Source organism: Callorhinchus milii, unplaced genomic scaffold (assembly GCF_018977255.1).
Source record: "Callorhinchus milii isolate IMCB2004 unplaced genomic scaffold, IMCB_Cmil_1.0 Scaffold4, whole genome shotgun sequence".
In the NCBI taxonomy this organism is placed as follows: Eukaryota; Metazoa; Chordata; class Chondrichthyes; order Chimaeriformes; family Callorhinchidae; genus Callorhinchus; species Callorhinchus milii.
Window position 1 is genome coordinate 47,013,275 of NW_024704745.1, and position 20,595 is coordinate 47,033,869.

General features: G+C 37.4%; 1 protein-coding gene across 1 annotated transcript in view; it reads right to left on the minus strand.

The window, feature by feature from the left end:
• itgbl1 (integrin, beta-like 1) overlaps positions 1-20,595 on the minus strand; it is a 148,190-nt gene that overhangs the window by 55,018 nt on the left and 72,577 nt on the right. The window contains exons 3-7 of the mRNA XM_007887032.2: positions 19,934-20,080; positions 17,775-17,897; positions 16,010-16,150; positions 12,258-12,398; positions 10,100-10,246 (exon numbers count right to left, since the gene is read on the minus strand). Of these exons, the coding sequence (XP_007885223.1) occupies positions 10,100-10,246; positions 12,258-12,398; positions 16,010-16,150; positions 17,775-17,897; positions 19,934-20,080 (699 nt within the window). The remainder of the gene's footprint in view (positions 1-10,099; positions 10,247-12,257; positions 12,399-16,009; positions 16,151-17,774; positions 17,898-19,933; positions 20,081-20,595) is intronic.

Consider the following 20,595-nt stretch of genomic DNA (forward strand, 5'->3'; position numbering starts at 1 on the left):
AGAGGACTTTACATTTAGGGATGTACAGGTTGAGCACCTTTAACTGTCCCCACAGAATTACAGCAGATTACCAGTTTTATATCTAATTTATTTCTATCAAAGTGCACAGCAAGCTACACAAGAATCATTACACACTTATAGTCATTCCAGCTACTTTATCAAAAAGTAGAATATTGTCATTCAGACTTTGTTTGCATAACCTTGGACTGTTTTAAGCAACAGCTTGCTGCTGTAATGGGAAGGCAATATGGTGCTGTAAAAGTACATTTTATAATATATATATATTAAATATATTACTCTGTAAAAAATCAATTGAGCAGAAATACAAGTTTTTACAGGTACATTGTGATTGCCTTACCACATGTTATACAAATGTCTTCAATCAAAATAATTTATATTATTCAGCTATGCTGAAACTAACAGTGCTGAGCTCTGTTCCTCATGCCATGTTGATTCGTACTCAGCAAAATGAAGCTCTGCATATCACTGGATCAGATTAAAAACTTGGGGAGCATATTCTCAAATGTAAAATTAGAAAGGCTCTTCTCACCACAGTCCAAATACTGGTGAAGTGTTAATGTTGACAAAAGATTCTCTCTCTGCATGCACACATCCTCCTTACTCAATTCCAGAGAGTATAAGGTGCAAGTTGGCAAGAGTCAAAACTTGATTAGTAAGAATTTTTTTTTGGTCAGTTGGGCATTGTCACATTTGGATACTATGCTTAAGCGTATCCAAAACAAAAAATAATAATAATCCTTGCATTTGATATAGCGTCTTATCATGTCTTCAAGACGTCTCAAAGCACTTCACATATGTATGCCCTCTATGCATGGAAATTTCCCCTGTGTTTGGAATGGACTGTGCACCCTCTCCCCAGAGGGATCCACCCTGTGTACCTAATACTGGAGACTATTTGGTATGGGTTAGTAAGGGGCAAGGCTTGGGGACCGTAAAGTGTGCATTCTGGTACTGCTGGAGTTTAACTGGCTAACTCGCACAGCCAACCACTGAGAACACCAGCTACCAAGCTTCCTGTTGCTTGTTCAGCTAAAACCACCCTATTCGTTAGGGCTTTAGTTTGCAGGATTACTAGGGAAAATTCCTGTCCCCAGTGCCCAGTCTACCCATCCAAGTCTTGCCAATGAGCCAGGTTGTCTGGTCTGTCATCAGCAGTTTCTTGGATTACTGCAGATCTGCCTGGCTCAGGAACCACACTACTGAAACAGCTACGGGGGTTTGACTTGATTATAACAAAAAATAAGATTTAAAATGTTCACTTCATACTGGTTGCAGTTATACTTGCAGTTATACTGCTGCAAATCTGAAGTCCAATTGGTATAAAACTTGTTTTTTGAGGCAGCCTTACATCACCTCCCATTATTCAAATCACACCCAGATCTCGACCTCAGAGCAGTTTGTGTTTCTTGAAAACGGTGTTGTATTTTCACAATTGGTCTTTAAAGAAAGCCCAAATTGGGACTGTTTCATTCTTAAGGTCAAAACATTCTACCTCAGCAAAACCAGGAAAGTTTCTAGCATTTGTGGCAAAGATGATTATGATGTTTGAAAATAAAATGAGAAGAAGTGAAATTCTAAGCTTTTGGATTGATGACAGGTTCCTTGAATAGGCTTAGCATCTTTCACCAGGAGATTAAACGGATTGGATAGTGCACCTGATTGATTGCACATAGTTTGAAGAAAAAATGGAGTGATGGCCTTCTGATATCCCTTGTATTCTTGTTTTTAATGCTACAGGTAAAATATGTCTTCTGAATGTAAATAAATATAAGAATAATGACGTTAATATGGAAAAATGCAATGTTGTCAAGTTTTGAAAAAAATAATCTGAAAAGCACCATAATGTGTATAAGACAACTGTGTAGAACATCAATATGGAAAGAGAGGGAATGCTGCCAAGATCGGATGTTACAAACTGTGCCAAGTATTTCCAGCAGGAAATATCTGTGATTAAATGAGTGTTGCAAACAAAAAAAGAGACATTCTTCAACCAGTCACAGCAGTAAATAAAGGCTGGTATTTCCAACATGAAGACAGCTGGATGAACAAAATTTTAAAAATAGGATATGGTACATAGGAACATAGGAACAGGAGGAGGCCATTCAGCCCTTCGAGCCTGCTGCACCATTTAATTAGATCATGGCTGATCTGTACTTGTAGTCAAATTTAAAACTAGGTCACTGACATTAAAGCATCATATTAATAAACTGAAAATAACTGGTAATCTTGTATTTTATGTATGTTTCTAAGTGGAAATAACGCATTGTTGTTTTTAAAGTAGACGGGGGCTCAATGCTTTTGACATAGGTCACTTTGGTAAGACCTTGATTATAACTTGCATTTGGTTTTCTAAGATTATGGTTAACATCATTGTTTGATACCCAGGGTGTATGTAAGGACTGGGAGCAATATCTTGATTGATCTTGAGGAACGTGTTTTAAAACTTGGACCAGAAAAGGGAGTTGAAATCTGTGTGTTTGGGTTCTGTGACACATTTGATATGGATGGATGTTGTTCCTTTCCTTATTTGGAAGCTTGAAGGTCTACCAATAGTGTGTGATATCCCGTGGATAGAACATTGTCCTGATTAATTGAACCCTTGGTACCTTGCAGTCTGGTTGGGAAAAGATTTTACGACTTTAAGGTGTCAATTGAAATAATTAACTGGTGAAGTGAACTTTTCACACTTGTTATCAGAGGTTTGGAGAACAATTTCCAAATTCCTGAGATTAAACATTGATAATCTATGGAGTACCCTGAATAAGGAAATGTGATTGGATGAACCAGTCTGGGGATATGATTGGCTATTTTGAATTTTGGATTTGATTGGACAAAACAACCTTTGAATTCCATTTTTGGTTGTAAGGGTCACATGGGCTAAATTGGGGTATAAATGGAAGAAGTAACTTTCAAATAGTTAGAATTATGTAGAGGGTCAACGAACTTCCCAGTGATTCTCAATATTGATTCTACTGTATCTGTGGTCTGTTTTAAGAATAAGTTAAGCTATTTGTATTACTTAATAAACCTTGGACTATTACACCACCGTAATGGCTGTCTCCATCCAAATCTCTTCTAGCTGTTTCAGCAACATAACATGATTAAAGATTAATGGTGGCTTACCAAGAACAGTCCAGGAGGATTCTGCTGTCTGTGGCATAAAATGAAACAAGCCTAGGACTCATTGCAAGATCCAATCTCAGAGCGCGTGGCAGATAAAGTACTTCATGCTCAAATGCACTTAATCTTGTCTGGACCTAAAACGTACTTGTCTAAGCTGTTATTTTTCAGGGGATTTTCATGCTGCACATGTTTTCTTGCACATGTACTCTTCTTATGTGTGGCAAGAAAGAGCTTTCAGACACCAGGCAGTCTTTTTGCATCAGGTATCTTGCCCCAAAATACTATTAGGTAATTTGCATTAGGTAATTTGCTCTAAACATAAGCAGAAAAGTGATTTTTTTAGTTTCTGTGGCTGATGTTAGTGGTTATAGAAATGCTGATAAGATGGTTGTTGTTCATAACTGAAGGTTCCGTGGATCTGAGTTGAAAGCAGATTTTCCATGGTTATTAATAGCCAGCTTCCAATTTAAGACAGTTTTGAAGAATGGTCTTAAATTTTAGAACAAAATAGACTTGCAGACTTGATTAATCAGAATTCTAGGCCTCTCTAAGGTTTTCTAAGGTTGAACCCATTTTTAAAATACTGCACATTAACTGCAGGCAATTATTCCTAAAGTCTTTCTATTCAATCAATAACCTTATGGCCAAGGCCTTTCTTCTTCAGGTGTCCTTTCTTCATCAGGTTACTCATTTGACCATCGCAGGAGTGTTTTCAACTGTTGATATTACTAGTAGTGCTTCAATACTGCTCCATTATGCTCTGCTGTCTGCCCTTGTGCAACTGACTGACTGAATTGACTGACTGATGACGATGATACATTTGGCATCTCATTTTACTACTAGTCATGTTACTCTCCCGTGTCTTTGAATCTATATCATGTTAATGCAAATTATTCTAAATTTGAGTAGAAAATCTTGTAATTGGCACAAAGATGCAACAAATTATAGGTTTTTAACTCAAACTATGCAAATAAAAAAATTCTAATTTTAAGCAGTTTAAACATTATCACTGTACATAATTGGCAGCTACCATACAAATTCATTCCTTACAATTACCATGGTCAGATTATGTTGACGTGAGTCTCAAGCAGCCATACCTCAGTACAAAGTTAATAGAAAGTCAAATTACTCTCTTTATGTAATATCTTTCTGACTCTTAAGAACAGGCTCCAAATAGTGTATCTATTATGTACTAAACCGTTACCAGTGACACTATCCATTCCCTTTTCAATTAAAGCACCATTATTCACTGAATAAACTGTACTGCTGATTGTGTTCAATTGAATTTATGTTGCTTCCAACAAAGACCTTTACAAAAGAGTCCATTAAAGACAATTGCGTATGTGAAACAGAGCATGATTTTGTTAATTATGACCATTATGCTTCAACATTATTATTTCCACTGTATTTTTCTTTTCAAATCCCATTGTCTGAACTCTAGCACTCAGGTTGGTACAGAAAAATAATTATGACTCTTTTTCTGCTTACACTAGTGGGTGTAGTCTTTCAAAATCTTCACATATTTACAAATGACAGCAATAACAATACCTAGACTGCTATTAACTATAATTAAATTAAATATAATGAGCATTAACTGCAGGCAATTATTCTTAAAGCCTTTCTATTCAATCAATAGCCTTATGTACAAGGCGTTTCTTCTTCAAGTATCCCTTCTTCATCAGGTTACCCTTTTGACCATCACAGGAGTGTTTTCATCTGTTGACACCACTAGCAGTATTCAGTGCACTATAAAGACATAAAGACTCAGATTTCGGCTACAATATGAGGTAAATGGAAATGAGAATACAGCATTGGCTTATAGGTCATTGTACCTCATTGGGTTAGCATTTTACCCTGGAATTGAAATAATTCTAAAAAAGCAGTACAACATTATCCTGCATGGGACAAAGTGAGGAATAGTATGGGGCTGGGAGCTTTATACTGGGATTTTCACACCATATTACAACTTTAGTAGCATGAACAAGATGTGAAAATTCTACTCTAATTAATTCACATTGTTTGGGATTATATTGAACAAACTTAATGTTACATTTATGAGGCCAAGTGAAACATATCCAGTTTCTCATGCAATGGGAATTTCAGCTTTATAACAGGGAATAAAGGATGCATTCCGTCTGGAGTGACAGATTGGCCCTAACTGACATATTCACCTATGGTTGGTGTTCAATTTGCACTCAATTTTTATGTTTCTTCACCCATTGTTAATGTGTATCGAGCCATTGCTCCCCACCGCTGTATTCTCTTTGTTGTCTTTCATGAAGATCCAAACAGTTATCTTGAAACCAACTCAATTTATTTTTATATGTTTAAGCCAATTTGCACACAGCAGCCATAAAGCGAATTACAAATTTATCTGGGAGATTGTTGGCAAGGACACAGGAAGAAACCACCTACTCTTTTTGAATAATGTAATAAATCTATGACATTCCCCTTAACAGGCAGAAGGGACCTCAGTATAATAAATCATTCGAAGATCGGTACCTCCGACAATACCGAACTTCCCTGTACTGTAGTGGAATGTCAGCCTTAGAAGTCAACTAAAATGCAATTCGATATCCAACGATATGAGTGAGGAATGAAGATTGGTAAGCAATGCTTCCCGCTTCTTAAATTCGCTGATTGTGTTTACTTTGTCTGCATGTCTACTAGGCATCCGATATGCTACCTCACATGAAGGAACTATATAATGCAAGTTATTGTTAAATTTAAAGTTTAATTTTCATGCCTATTAAGAAAAAAATCAGACAGCTTCCCCAATGGTTCAATTGATAAAATCACTGGCTACACTGGTCAAGGTAGCAAAAAATGTCTTGCACTGCAATAATATATCTCAGTATAAATCAATGCTTTTAAAATTAGATTATTAGAGGAGGATAACTGTATATAGTAAAATCATCAAATTTTAAATAATATTCTCCACAATTTCTATTTGTTTTAAATCTTCTCTTCTATCATTTGGATTACTCTAAATCATGAATATCCCCAGAGCATAAACTAATCTCCAATAACAGGGTGACAGACAATCTGCTTCAAGGCAGTATTACAATGAGATGAGGAAGATCGCCCCAGGTTGTTTCATTCTGCTGTTTCTCCTATTTGTCACAGAGGGTAAATTCACTGCCCCAGTGACATTGCTAAAATTACATCTGTGGCCCTGTAACAGTGGGCATATCAGTCTGTCACCATGACATCCAAGCTATGTATTCAAGCAGCTTTCGTTATGAATTCATATTATTTCAGTATCCTGGTTTCCAGTGATACTGTGGCTTTGGTAGTTGCTCCTGTGGCTGAGTAATAATGAGTAACACTGTCTTAACATTGGTAGCTTGATCATCAGTTATTGTCCTCAAGATAAGGTTCCCACTTATGAGAGATCAGTAATTAGTAATACACAAGTGTTCCCATAGAGATGCACACTGTGGCCTGAATAATCTACTGGAAATAATTCACTGCTAGAACACCAGAACACCCAGACAATAATAGCAGATAAAAGAAGCCACTCTGATAAATTTATGACGTTTCTTAGTGAATGACTGCAGAATACCTTACAAAATAATTTTAAAATACTTGAGCACATTGCTCAAAAATATCAAGGCTGAACAGTTGTCTTCCTGGCTTTGTGATTACAATAGCTAAGCCATACAGGTTTGGAGATAAGACAGAAATGGAAAGCATTTTAAGCTTAAATGAAACAGCTGGAGGTATCACCAGTTTACATGCATCTCCCAACCTGCAAACTGAATCTTCAAGCTTTAATTTCTAGCACTTTGTTAAGTTATTGAAAAGCTTCAATTTCAGTTTCTATCATTCCTATCAATATGCTCGGGGAGGAGGGAAATTTTGAATTTTAAGATGTTTGCAACATTTTGATTCTTTTTATCTTCAGGTGTAAGACATTTTCATCCACCCACAGCTTTCCAATACACAAACTGGTGCATCACATCTAACAGTTAAATCTGATCTTGCATTAGTTCACTGTGAACATGTATTAGCATAAGGTACATACTAATTGCCAGCAATAAAATCCCCCCATTCCACCCTGCTGTAGTTCTCTGAGTTTAAAAAGGTTACAACACTCATGCCACAACATTCAGAAAACAAACGCAATTCTCTTGATAAACAAGTAACATTATGCTTAACCTCAGGGTAATGCCTATTTCTAAATCTATCTGCTAGCGGCTAATCTCCTCAGTGATTCACAGTTATGCCCGTAGCAGAGGTGTACGGTGGTAATGATTGCTGCAAGGTACCTGCTATTTTCTGGCACAAATTTGCACATGTGGCAAGAAAGATAGCACTGACAGAGGTCCTCCTCTGTCCTTCATGCTTTCTCCAGCAATGTCACATTTTAACACATAATAATAGGCCACCGAAAATGTCAGCATTTCATGCCTACTCAAATGACAAATCTTCAGTCGATAAGGCTTGAGAAACTGGTGATAGGTTTTTACATTGTTCCACCTTAACATAGCAGTCACACGTATAAGAAAGTGCTACAATTTGATCTAACTCATGTATCACCAGGTTTTACTTGAAGAATTCAAACGGACACAAAACTAGTTTTGCCTATGTAAACAATAGGGGTTACTCAGCTCCATTCAGTAAGAGCTATATAGCAAATCTTTCAATGAGCACTTAAAATCGAATTTCCCATCGAAATTATTTTGGAATAACTCCCAATATGTCCACAAGCTTTTTTGACCCATAAGTCTGCTGAGACCATTGAACAGATGACATGATGTAGAAACATGCAATTCATTTTAAAAGACTTTAAACTACATTAGGTTCTGTGAGGGGTTAGTGCAGTGAATTTAAAGTAGCAAAATGCATAGCCATTAACATCAGGAAATAATAGGGTCATCTGAGTCTCTTTTTCAAAATGACTGAGACATATTCTTGCCTCTTTAATAACTTTGAGTTGTGTTTATTTTTAGAGTAAGAAAGAAATATCAAATTTAAGTTACATTTTCAAATCAATTGGAATCAATCTCATTTCAAATGAGTGAGAGTTGACAAGTCTCGCTAAGAGGAATGGAATGGAAATGTCCAGCAGTGAGGAACGTGAAGCACAACAATGAGCAGTTATACTAGGCCCAGGGCTAACTGCAGAATAGCTGTCATAGAAATGCATCAATTAGAGGTTTGTTCTGTAACCTCTACACAAACTTTGAAGCAAAACTTTCAGAATTTCATTGCTGATGTGTATAATAGCTCTTATTCTGACTTGGCAAGGAATGATACCTACCTCGAAAAGTTTGAGGTATTAAGATAGAGATATAATACAAAATTACATTTGTAAAGCACCTTTCACGTCGGGAGGATGTCCCAAGGTGCTGAACAATCAGGGATTTGGACCCGAATAGGGGGTCAGGATCAGGGAGGGCGGAGGGCAGGAAGCGTAGGAGGGTGGCTGAAGGCACAGTGAAGAGGAGGGTCTTGAGTCGTGCCCTGAAGGAGGAAAGGGAGGGAGAGAGGTGAAGGGAATGTGGGATGGAGTTCCCTCTGCTTAGTGCACCCTCTTCCAAAATGTACTAGAGCAGGTGCTCTTAGGTATTAATTGCAACCTTTGAAATGCTGTCATGTCGAAGGAAATTCATGTCTTCCTAAGCTAAATAGTTTTGTCAGTTTTCAGCACACAGACGCCTTAACAAATATAAATACTACACAAATAAAACTACTCAAATGTTAGATGCAGATTAATCAAATGAATGCTGTAATATTAAATATTTAAATGTTCTTGTCTATTTTCTTTGTTATTGTCTTCCTACTTACATAGAGTAGGTCTGATTATGTGTAGATTGTTTTGTAGGTTTATCAAAATGAGGTGTTGTTCTTGACACAATGCTCCAAGCTCCAATTAGAGAATATAACTTTCTTTTACTGCCTCAACAAGTGTAAAAGTACACAATCAACATACAAGTAGAGATAAGATTGAATATTCAATACTAATTCAATTGTACAAGTCAGTTTTCCAGTTGATTTTTTGGCGTGTGTTCTCACAGTTCTCCCTTTTATCAGTTGTGTTGAATTCCGATTTGTCCAGAGTTTTACACCTGGTACCTTGAATTGATGTTTTCAACAATTACACAGATAACAATAATAATAATAATAATCCTTACATTTGGAATAGAGCTTCATCATGTCTTCGAGATGTTTCAAAGTGCTTCATAGAATGTACTGTAAAGTGATTTGACTGTATATTTTGTGGGTGAAAGGTAAGAGCTAAAGATAAGAGCTAATGATAAAAGGTAAGAGCTAAAATCAAGAGAAATCTCAATAGATAAGGACGCTTCCTTTATACTTTTATATAGAAGCAACCAGCTTGTTTCTGCACTGGATGCAGTAATTTACTTCCTATTTGGTTTGTATGTTACAAAATCAACACTGATAGGAAAAATAACTATAAAGGGTTTTGAAAAATAACTAGACAAGTTTCTGGAAATTAAAAGAATTCAGGGTGTTAGAATGATGGGACAGATGTGTAGAATGATTTAGATGTTGGATTGGTAAAATAAATTAGACCAGTGTCTATGCCTCTGATAACATTACTACATAACCAGTCTGAGCTACACAACACAATCTTATCCCTTACCTGAAAAGTTCTCTAGCTCCATTACATGAGTTCAGTGTTAGGGAATGTTCTGGTCTCAAGCCAAAAGGAAAGAACATGTTATTCCATACTGAGCTGCAATGCTCAGTCTACTTTTGGAGGAGGAGAGGAAATAAATTCCCTTAAATTAAAGATTCTGTGTTACGTCATGACAGCAGTGCAGAAAGGAACACAGTGTTCTCTACGAGCAGATGTGTTGGATGATCGGCTCGGAGCTTAGAAGGATCAACAAGATTTCTGATCTCCTTTTGGCTGATTAATTTTAAAAGTAAATCACATTAAATATACTTATGACCGCTAACTGCAAGAAGTGTTGGCACTTACCTCTTCCTGAACAGGGTAGGTCAGAATTTCCTTTACATTTTTTAAAACTGCCTTTGAGTGACAAGGGGCAGGATACAGGGTGCTCACACATCTTGCCGGTCCATCCTACTTTGCAGGTACATTTTCCGCAGTTGCACTGCCCATGACCTTCGGTTTAAATCCAACAGTCAGCTATTACAATTCAGTTTTTCATCATCATAATACATATTCATCAATTGCTATCCTTTGCCTCTGCCCCCATGAAATGAATGGGGTAAAACTTTCAGATGGGACAATTATGGGACAATATTGCCCGCCACCACCACCCATTCATTTGAGCACAGCTAAATGCAGGATACCGACATAACTTGGTATCATGTGAAGCAGTGCTCAAGTGATGTCGCCGGAATTGAAAACAAAGTCACGTGTGTGGCAAACTGGCAGGCAAGATAATGGCAAGCAATTTTCAAATCATGAATAGGAGCCAAACAATATACCTTAAAACTCGCATAAGTCTTATCTATAATAAATCGTATAATTGTCAAAGTCATACATTCACCTGAGTCCCATTCAATTTCCTATCAAAACCACTTAGATTTCTTTGCACTTCTCATATTAATCACCTCCTAACTCGTAATGCTGCCTCCCTCCCCTCCATTACTCATTACTGCAATGAATCGCTGGAAATGACATCCTGACCCATCAACGTATGCACATTTACCGGCTGTAGTGACGAACTGCAACATGTGCACTTACCAGCTGCATACAATTACGCATAGGCAATATAGCTTATTGATTAAATTGGATTTTTTATGATTTATACAATTTGCCTGCAACTCAGACTTCATGTACGTTATATTAAATGTCCTGACTGTTTCGACTTATATGAGTTTTACTGTATAAACACACGAGGTTAGGAGGTTGAGAGAGCAGGAGCTAGTTCCATGGCCAATGTTTAGGAATGGATTAAAATGTTATGTGGTAAATCATAGCAGATTCTATGTCCAAATTATCATTGATAATTATCACAATAAAAACTTTCTGCCATAATATTCTTGCAAGCAGAGGAATCAGTAGGAAGATGTTTTGTTTTCTCACTTCTCTGAATCCCAGTGTGATTTCTGTCTGTCCCATTATTTGATTGTGTTTTGGCCTCAGCAGAGCATAAAAATGTGTCATCTGTTTCGCAGGCTACCAATAAAAACAAGTAGAATCTGTGGGACATGTAGTACTCTTTCAATCAATAAATTATAAATAATGCAGATTGTGAATAATTATTTGCCTTTTCTCTGGCTAGATGGTTACAAATTAAAACAGGAAAAAAAATCACAGAGAAAACAATTTCACGTGTTAGATCTTAAATGTCAAACTTTGCTCAGAGTAGAGTCCTGGAAACATTTGATGGATAACAGAATCCCCAGAGTAAAGTAGGTCATGTGCAGGACTATTTCACTAACCAGAGGCTTATAATATCTCATGGGCTTAGCCTTCAGACCATTGCTCAAGACGTATTTTAGAAAATTATTAAATTATTAATTTGATGAGATGGTTTCTAAATTAAGACACAATTTCTGTTTTAAAACTGCAAAAATACCACTTCCAAATTGAGAATGGATTTAAGAATTTTCCAAAAATCTACATGCTATACAAATGTAATTTTGTTGTTGCTCTTGTTGATTTGAAATGTTAAACTCCTGGTTGTAGGGCTAAGAATGTGAGAAATTCAGACTTTGGGTTACTGACATTCTGGTAAAGACGTGGACAGCTCCAAATAGTGACTTCTTCTCCAAGCCCATTAGTGCAGATGAAACCGTTCCGAACGTTACGAAATATATTAAATATATATAACACTTATTAAAACACTTTCATGCACTTTTAACAACTAAGGACTATTGGAACATGATGAACCTTCATGTAACATAATCTAAGAACCTGATATCGGTGTCTGTATCTGGCTGACCTAGACTAAAGTACAGGGTGACCAAACAGTTATGATATCTACCCTATTATCTGAAACAAAACAAAAATATCATCATTCCTTTAAGACTTATTAGACATTGTAATTGTATCACAACATTTTTGTCACCCTGTATAACATTGAGTGCTATGGAAGTAAGTCACAGAGATTCAAGAGAAGATGAGATAGTGTGATTCATTGACTGCTTCATAAGTTGTTTACCTGAACAGAATTCATCAGCGTATCTGTCGTATAGTGAAAGGCAGTTTCGCTCATCACATTCACAGAATAGTCCGTGAATATCACCATAATCCCCACTAGGATCCAGATCGTAGCAAATGCACTCGCCACAAATGCAATTCCCTGAAGAAAAATAGTGTGATCAATAAATGCACTTGTGCTGGAAATCTATGATTGTATTTCATGTACAGCAGTAACTACTGTCATATCAAGAACATTTAATGTGATAGGTAGGTTTTACTACAATTTTAAGTACATTTAAAATTAAATGTTATCAAAATTATGATATAAAATGGTAACGTTACAGAAATATGATAAGAGGTGTAATGGAAGTTAATTGTTGCAATGTGAAAGAAATAGTCTAGACCTATAGGCTGGGGTATTTTATACTATTTTATTACAGCATAAAATACAGATCTAAGGTTAATGATGCTTAGTGGAGGGATTTAGCTACTCACCAGATGTGCAAACATATTACAATGACCTAGTCTGTGGCTAGTGGATAAGAAAAGATGGGAATTACTGCACTAAGCTAAGGGGTGTTAGGAATACATAGAAAATGTTTTTCAAAGGGAGAAAAAGCCTGTGTTAATTTTTTAGTTGACATTAGTGAAGTGAATAATGTACAATAGTGGTTGCATCAATCCAACAATTAACAAACCCAATGGCTGTGATCAATGTTGTGCTTTAATCTACACATGATGTAGGATGAATGCCATGAATGCCAACAGCCTGAGGTTGAAAGCAAATTTAGCAAAACTCAAAGACATAACGTAATTTCCCATTCGATCTTCACTTTTTGCAGTCTATCATGGTAAAATCATTCAATGAGCTACAATAAGATAACAAACAATGGCCATACCATGTAACTGCATGTATGTAACTGACTACTGCAGGATTTCATTTAGTTAATTTATATTTACTTTGCCCAATGCCATCATTAAAGTTAGGCATTATACTGTCTTTTTTTTATATCATTTTAACACTTTCATTAATCTTCAAATAAACAGGCATCCAATAACAGTGCTAGATTTTTCCAGTGCAAACATCCATGATGTACTACTTCCCAGATTACATTAAACTGTTTAGCTTCTGACTACATAGAGTTTTCAAAAAAATATTGAAACTGAAGCAGAATACAGGTTTAAAGAATCACAAACTTAGTTGTGTAGCTCTGGGAAATAATATGGTCTAGGAAGTGAGTTGGAACCCATCAGAAAACACACAATATTAGTACACTTAGTTGCAAGATAATCCCCTGTTTGACAACTACTCTTGGGATTCCTGTGACTCAGTGTACTACGCACTGGTGGCACAAGAGTTTATAATGTGATCCTGAATACAGTGAGCTCCTCATCTCAATTATGCCACTGTGGGCAGATGTCAGGTGGAATCCAGACATACCACCACATGAAGAAATAAAAATATAGAACTAATAGACTTACTGAATCAACAAACAACAACAATAAATTACATTTGTATAATGCCTTTCACATTGGGAATAATTTTATCTTTAATGCAGCTCTTTCACTGGATTATGAAAGCTGGAATAACCATGCCTACTATTAGCATTCCTTCCTATTATTTTGCTAGATAGCAAATAAAGGAGAGAAAAAAGTACTGATCCTTAGCAAAATCGATATCTCATAGCCAGGCTAGCGATCAATGAAATCTCATAGTTGCATGCAAAAACGATGTGGCAGATAAGGAGCTTGAGAAAACATTTATACAACCTGCTTTCAAATTGCAAAAATATCCCTCCCAATGTAGACTTAATGTAAGGAGATTCTTGGCAAATGGACATAGAATGAGTATCACTGTGGTAAATTATTTGCAGCTGTTTTACTCCAATCATACCATTAATAATAATAATAATAATCCTTGCATTTGATATAGTGCTTTCACATCTTCTAGACATCTCAAAGTGCTTCAAAGAATATACTGTAAAGTGAATTGACTCTATTCGTGGGTGAAATGCGGCAGCCAATTGCGCACAGCAGTGTCCCATCAACAGTAGTGGATTGGAGTGACCAATTTTTTTTTCTTGAGGGTTTATTATCAGGCGTGTAGAGTAAGGAAACTTGCCCAAGGTTTCACCCTGCCAGGAATCGAACCCAGATCTCTCACTTGCGAGGTGAGTGGTCTAACCACTTCTACGACTTCCATGGAGATCGAAATAGCCTTTGATGTGTGTAATGCATTTTCAGTTCAAGTAAATACAGTATGATACGGCATGTAAGTACAGTGTGATATGGAATGGCCCTTTCATTTAGCTGAAGAGTAGTAGATTCTGGTGTAACTAAGAATCGCCTTGCAATGAGATTACTCCAAGAGGAGTATTTTTGCAGTTTGAAAGCAGATTCTATAAGTGTTTCTTCAAGCTTTCTATCCACCACATCAGTTGCACAAGTGTAGCATGCATGTGGGCAGTTGTGTGTGTCTGCATTTCCATGTCTTTTCACTCTAGTGCATTTGCCTCGATAAAATCATGCACTTCATTTTTAATGAATCTTATTCTACGAACCGCTCCAAGACTTTATGTTTACATGAAAGACTCTATATAAATGTAAATTGTTGTTGATGGTGCCTACCCTAAAGCATCTAACATTGGAGTAAACATTCAGGCAGATAAGAGTATTAAATTTGCTAAAGAGCTAACTTTGCTTCAAGTACAGACATTTTTTCTCCCCATTCATCTTTGTGTCACCAAATTCCTTTTATTAATGCAGTTTTCCTTCACTGCAGTATATCCCAATAATGTTCCCCCCTACAGCCATAGGGAAAATTCACTATTCAAAGAATTAATAATAATTGTTAAAAAAAACACTGTCTGTATATCTGATTATTTTCATATATTTGCTACAGGGCTCTACAAAATGAACAACAGACTACAGAATAAAAACATCTCTGGGCAATGCTGCTGCTGCACCAAGTTTGATCGCTTCTCTGCTGTGAGTCCAGTCTTCTTAGCAAGTATAATGTTCATGTCTGCTTTTTTCCAAAATAAATCACAGAGCTTTGTCAGTTAGAATCACATTCTCACTGGCAGCACTCTGAATCTTCCTCACATTCCCAGTGAGAAAATCACTTGGTGCCCTTGAATTGTTTTCATCAAAGCCAAATTGGCTATCAGGGGTGTACATACTTGATTCCAGTGCACAATGCAGCCAAATGCCAGCTCAATGAATTTCATTTGATTCAGGGTTTAAATGTGCCTATAATTAACATAAGTGTTCTCTAACCAATCTCAGGCAATTTTTCCTGTGGTTATGGTACGTGATTACCCTGATGATACACTTTTAGGTCGGGAACTACAGCCGTGCAATTTTGCTACACTGTAATAGTTTTTGGACAGCAGCCAGCACAGGAGCCTTCTCAATTTGACTGTCATTTTGGAGAACCCATGCAGAACGGCTGCTGTAATGGTGTTCCTTTGACTGCTTTTTTTTTGGATCCAGCACATCCATTAGCCTCTTTTTTGTTTCAAATGCAAATCTGGAGAAAATAGTTTTCAGACAATAGGCTTCAAAATACGCTTGTCTTAAAAGTGTTAAAATGATAAATATTGCAGATGATAAAGTGGATTCCCTCAAGTATCCCGAAGGGCACAAGGTCATACCTGAACCCTGCTGTATCAGATAGTTTCAGACCAAACTAATCACAGAAAGTGGGTGACATAATTCATTCCAGCAGATGACTAGCAACATCTGCATTTGAAGTGTTTAAAGACAGACCTCTGTTACTGCAGATCTTGCCATCTGGAGACGAGCATCTTCTCTTGCTCTCCCGAGGGGTAATGTCACACTGGAATTCGCATTTATCTCCATGCCAACCAGGCGCACAGTAACAGTTACCACAGTAACACTTTCCATGGCCTTAAACCATAACAAATATTAGAAAAAGCAATGAATTCACAATTCAAGAATATCTCAGCAACATTTAACAGGCTTTTTTCCTATGGAACATAATTACTCTGTTGAAATACTGAACAATTTGATACATTTCCAGACAGATAATACCTCCATCTTGCATTCACATCTCAAATTATTTTTGTTTCCTGCACAAAGCACAAGTGTCTCATGCTTGGAAAGGTTCAGAAAATAAACTGATTATGCTGCAAATCCAATTAAAAAGATATTGAATTAAAAATAAACTCAGATAAAGTTCCACATCCGCCCCCAACCCTGCACAACCACCCAGCCAGCTTAAACAGATAACAGTATGAAGTCAACCTGTACATGTGAAATAGGTCAATAATCTTAATTTTGATAGAAGTACCCAGCTTGTTTCAAGGACTACAACATGATGCAAAGAGGACATAATGTATACATACAATACAACTGACATTTATATAGCATCTTTCACGTCAGGAGGACATCTCAAAGCGCTTGACATTGCTGGCTGAGCACCCAAGCTGAGAGTGAGAGCTGAAAGGAATGGGCGGCTGGGGAGGGAAAAGATGACCAAAAGCATATGTCTCGAGATGGGCCTTGACCGAGGGGAGAGAGGGAGCCAGTTAGAAAGACTCTAGCTTGGAGATCCAGAGATCGGGGGTACAATGGCTGATAGGGCAGGAGACATGAACCTGGCCAGTGTTCATTGAGGCCATGAAGAAGAAAGGAATAGAGGAGTATAGGAGAGTAAAAGGAGAGGGAAATAGTATGGGTGGAGGATTCATGTAAATATATACAATCTCAAGAATATTTTCTAAAGTTCCTACCAAGACAAGTAAGATATGAAAAAGATATTCAAAGAAAACAAAGACATAATAGTATTCCCTGAATGGATCAATGGGTGAATGACCTTAATGTTTGGTACTGATCCTATATAGCAAATTCCAGATTGTAACATTGCTACATTAGTGAACTAGCCAACCTCTGCTACGATTATTTGTAATATTTCACCATAGATATCTTCCCCTGTTGGCTCAGTTAGTGAAAGCACTGCCCAGTGAACTGACCCACACAAACAAGAAGGATCACGAGATTGATCCCTCATCTGTCCTGAGCTAGTAATTCATAGCCAAATGAAGCACTATAGTTACCCTCAGTGTCTCAAGGCAAGGGAAGTCAGAAAACAAACAGCCAAGCTTTGTCCTCCTTTCATGCTAGAAAGTGCAAGCAGTTGAGTAACAAGATCAGACTTAAGTCTGATTCCTTGCATAGTCTGCAGCGCTCACCATCTAAGCTGATACATACAGAACAACGATTTGAATGTTGGGCTGGAAGGAATTTGATGCCCATAGAATCCAGTGAATCAGGAGAGAAAGGGAGAACATTTGAGGGGAGAAAATGTTTTGGGGTATCTCTATATTGAAATCTTAAGCTTTAACCTTCTAATGTTGCCAAAGTTTTAAACAGAAAGTTTTTGAAGCAAAGGTCACAGGAAAGCTCAGCACCCAAGGAACACAATAGAACATGAATATTTTAACATTGATAAATATTTTGTGGAGTATAATGCAGAGCAGCAATGGTTAAAATTCAGTAGGTCTACACATACCTCCACAGATCTCGCCAGTTTCATCATCAATGCATTCGCGGTCATCACACTCACAAAACTTTCCATAAATCAGTTTGGCATCTTCAGAGTTGTCACAAATGCACCTGCCACAGTGACATGTGCCTGAGAAATGTGAAAAACAACATTCTTCAGTTCCTGCTGAATGTGCTCTGAGGCCGCAGTTCACATTACTTACAGCTGTTGCATTACATTGTCTACCCGGACATATGCCATAAAAATAGATAGAAAAAACAGTCTTGGCATATTTGTTGGATTATAAAATAACAGGGTGGAATTTGAAGCCTGTGATTGCTAAAACTTCTGTCCTGTCAATAACTAGACATTAACTGGTCCCACCCTGGATGAAACTCCCTCCCATCCTGCCTCCATCACAGTATTCAGGCCTGAAGTTGGCCATCTCCTGAATTAGACTTGCTGGCTGTGGATTGCAGCATTGAACTGCCAGTTAACTCTAATTTTTGTTCAGTTTAGTCTGTTGCTATCTTGCTAGCCAGCAAGTCCAATGAGTGCTACAGCCAGCTCTGTTTCAGTCTGTTTCACTAACGGTTTCTCCTCCAGCCCCCGCGCGGTCACGTCTAGCATCCCCTGGGTTCTGTCCTTGGCCCTCTCCTCTTTAATATCTACATGCTCCCCCTTGGTGACATCATCAACAGACATGGGATCCACATGGATGACACCCAACTCTATCTTTCTGTCTCCACCCTCAACTCCAGGACCACTGCTGTCCTGACAGACTGCCATCGGACATCAAGTCCTGGATGAGGGCAAACTTCCTACAGTTGAATGTGAACAAGACTGAGGCCCTCCTGATTGGCTCACTCCAACGCATCAGCACCTCAGGCTCTGGCAGCATCAACCTCCATGGTTGCACACTACAACTCACCACACCAGTCAGAAACCGAGGTGTCTTGTTCGACCCTCAACTGTCTTTTCTTCCCTACATCCAAACCATGACCCGCACTGCCTTCCCTCACCTCCGTAACATTGCCCGACTCCGCCACTACCTCACCCCTCAGGCCATTGAAACTCTTGTTCATGCCTTCATCACCTCCAGGCTCAACTATGCAAATGCCCTGCTTGCCGGCCTTCCCAACTTCTCCCTCCATAGGCTGCAGTTAATCCAGAACTCTGCAGCCCATGTCCTCTTCCACACCAAACTCTGTGACCCCATCTCCCTGACTCTCGCCCAACTCCATTGGCTCCCTATCCTTTGGAGGATCCAGTTCAAGATCCTGATCCTCACATACAAAGCCCTCCATGGCCTCGCCTCACCCTACATCTGCGACCTCCAATTGGTTGCTGCGTTTTGCGCACAAAATATATGAAGAAAATATATTCACTTTACAGTATATTCTGTGCAGCGCTTTGAGACTTCTCAACAATGTGATAAGGCGCTATATCAAAATGAAAGGATTATTATTATTAATATATTACTAGAATAACTTTTTAATTTAAGATGTTTAAGCTATATAATTATTTTGAGCCTACTAACTGGTGAATAAGCATAAAATCTCCTTGGGCCCAATGTTGAATTTTTGGAATCAGTCAACCTCATCAAAACTAGTGATAATTATTACTGCAAGTTTCCTTCTATATAACTTTTACATTAGCTTACATAAACTATAGCTTTGGGCAATGATCTCTTATTTTTTTGCTTCAGACACTCACAATAGTTGATTCAAGCCAAAGGTGAAATCATTCACACAAATGTTTGCTCATTGATATCAGTCAGTAGCAGAGTAAGCTAATGCCAGCAAATTATGACAAAAGCAAGATTTCTGAACATGAACAAACATAGCAAATGTGCAATGATTGCTTCCTACCATCAGTTTGCAGCTTCCACCAAGAACTGACATTAATGTTACTCTGATACTTATGTATTAACACAATTTTTGTGTTTATTTTCTGTGCTAATCATCTTGGAACATTACCAATCTTTCTGAGTGACTGTAAGACCCAATCTATGTATGGAGACAGAAACTATTATATTGTTAAGGGTGAGTGGAAGGACTTCTCTTTCTAAATTTATTTTAGTTAATCAGTAATTTTTATATATTCCACATTTCTAAAGAGGGAATATGTAGCGTGATTGGAATATATACTATCAAATAGCTAGATGAAAAAAAAATTGTTCTTACCTGCGTTGGAACATATTACACCCTGTAAATCTTGACACATCTCATTGCTTTTTTTCTTTGGGATGGCACAAGTCTTTGGGTATTGACAGGCATCCCCAAACCAGCCTTTGTCGCACTTACACTTTCCACAGTTGCAGTTTCCGTGCCCTGGGTGCAGCACAAGGAAATCAGACAATAAACTACCCTCAAGACAAGAGAAAACAATCTGAAATGAAGAACCTACTACATTTATTACACCCTGAGCAACTGTTAACAATTCCAAATCACAATAACATCAGCTAAGATTTAAATATTCATCTTTAAAGTACACTGACAGCATTCCAACATATCTAAATTGAAATAAACCAACTGAAATAAATGCTGAATTTTGGATCCTATGAAAGAAATACAGTAATTCAGAAAGATTGAATGAGTTTACAGGATTTCTACATTTCTTTAGTTAAAGAGAAAAATGTGATATCATTATGTCAGTTAATAATAATCAGCAAGACATCAATTGTGACTCAGAATTCTTAAACGGGGTCATCATCAGCAAATTGAATTGAATAACACATTACTCAGCTGGATTAAAAACAGGTATATTTCATTCTCAATGTATTTTACTAAAAGTTAAAGCAGGGGCATGTTTTGTGGAAATATATCAAATGAGCATGGCTGAGCTT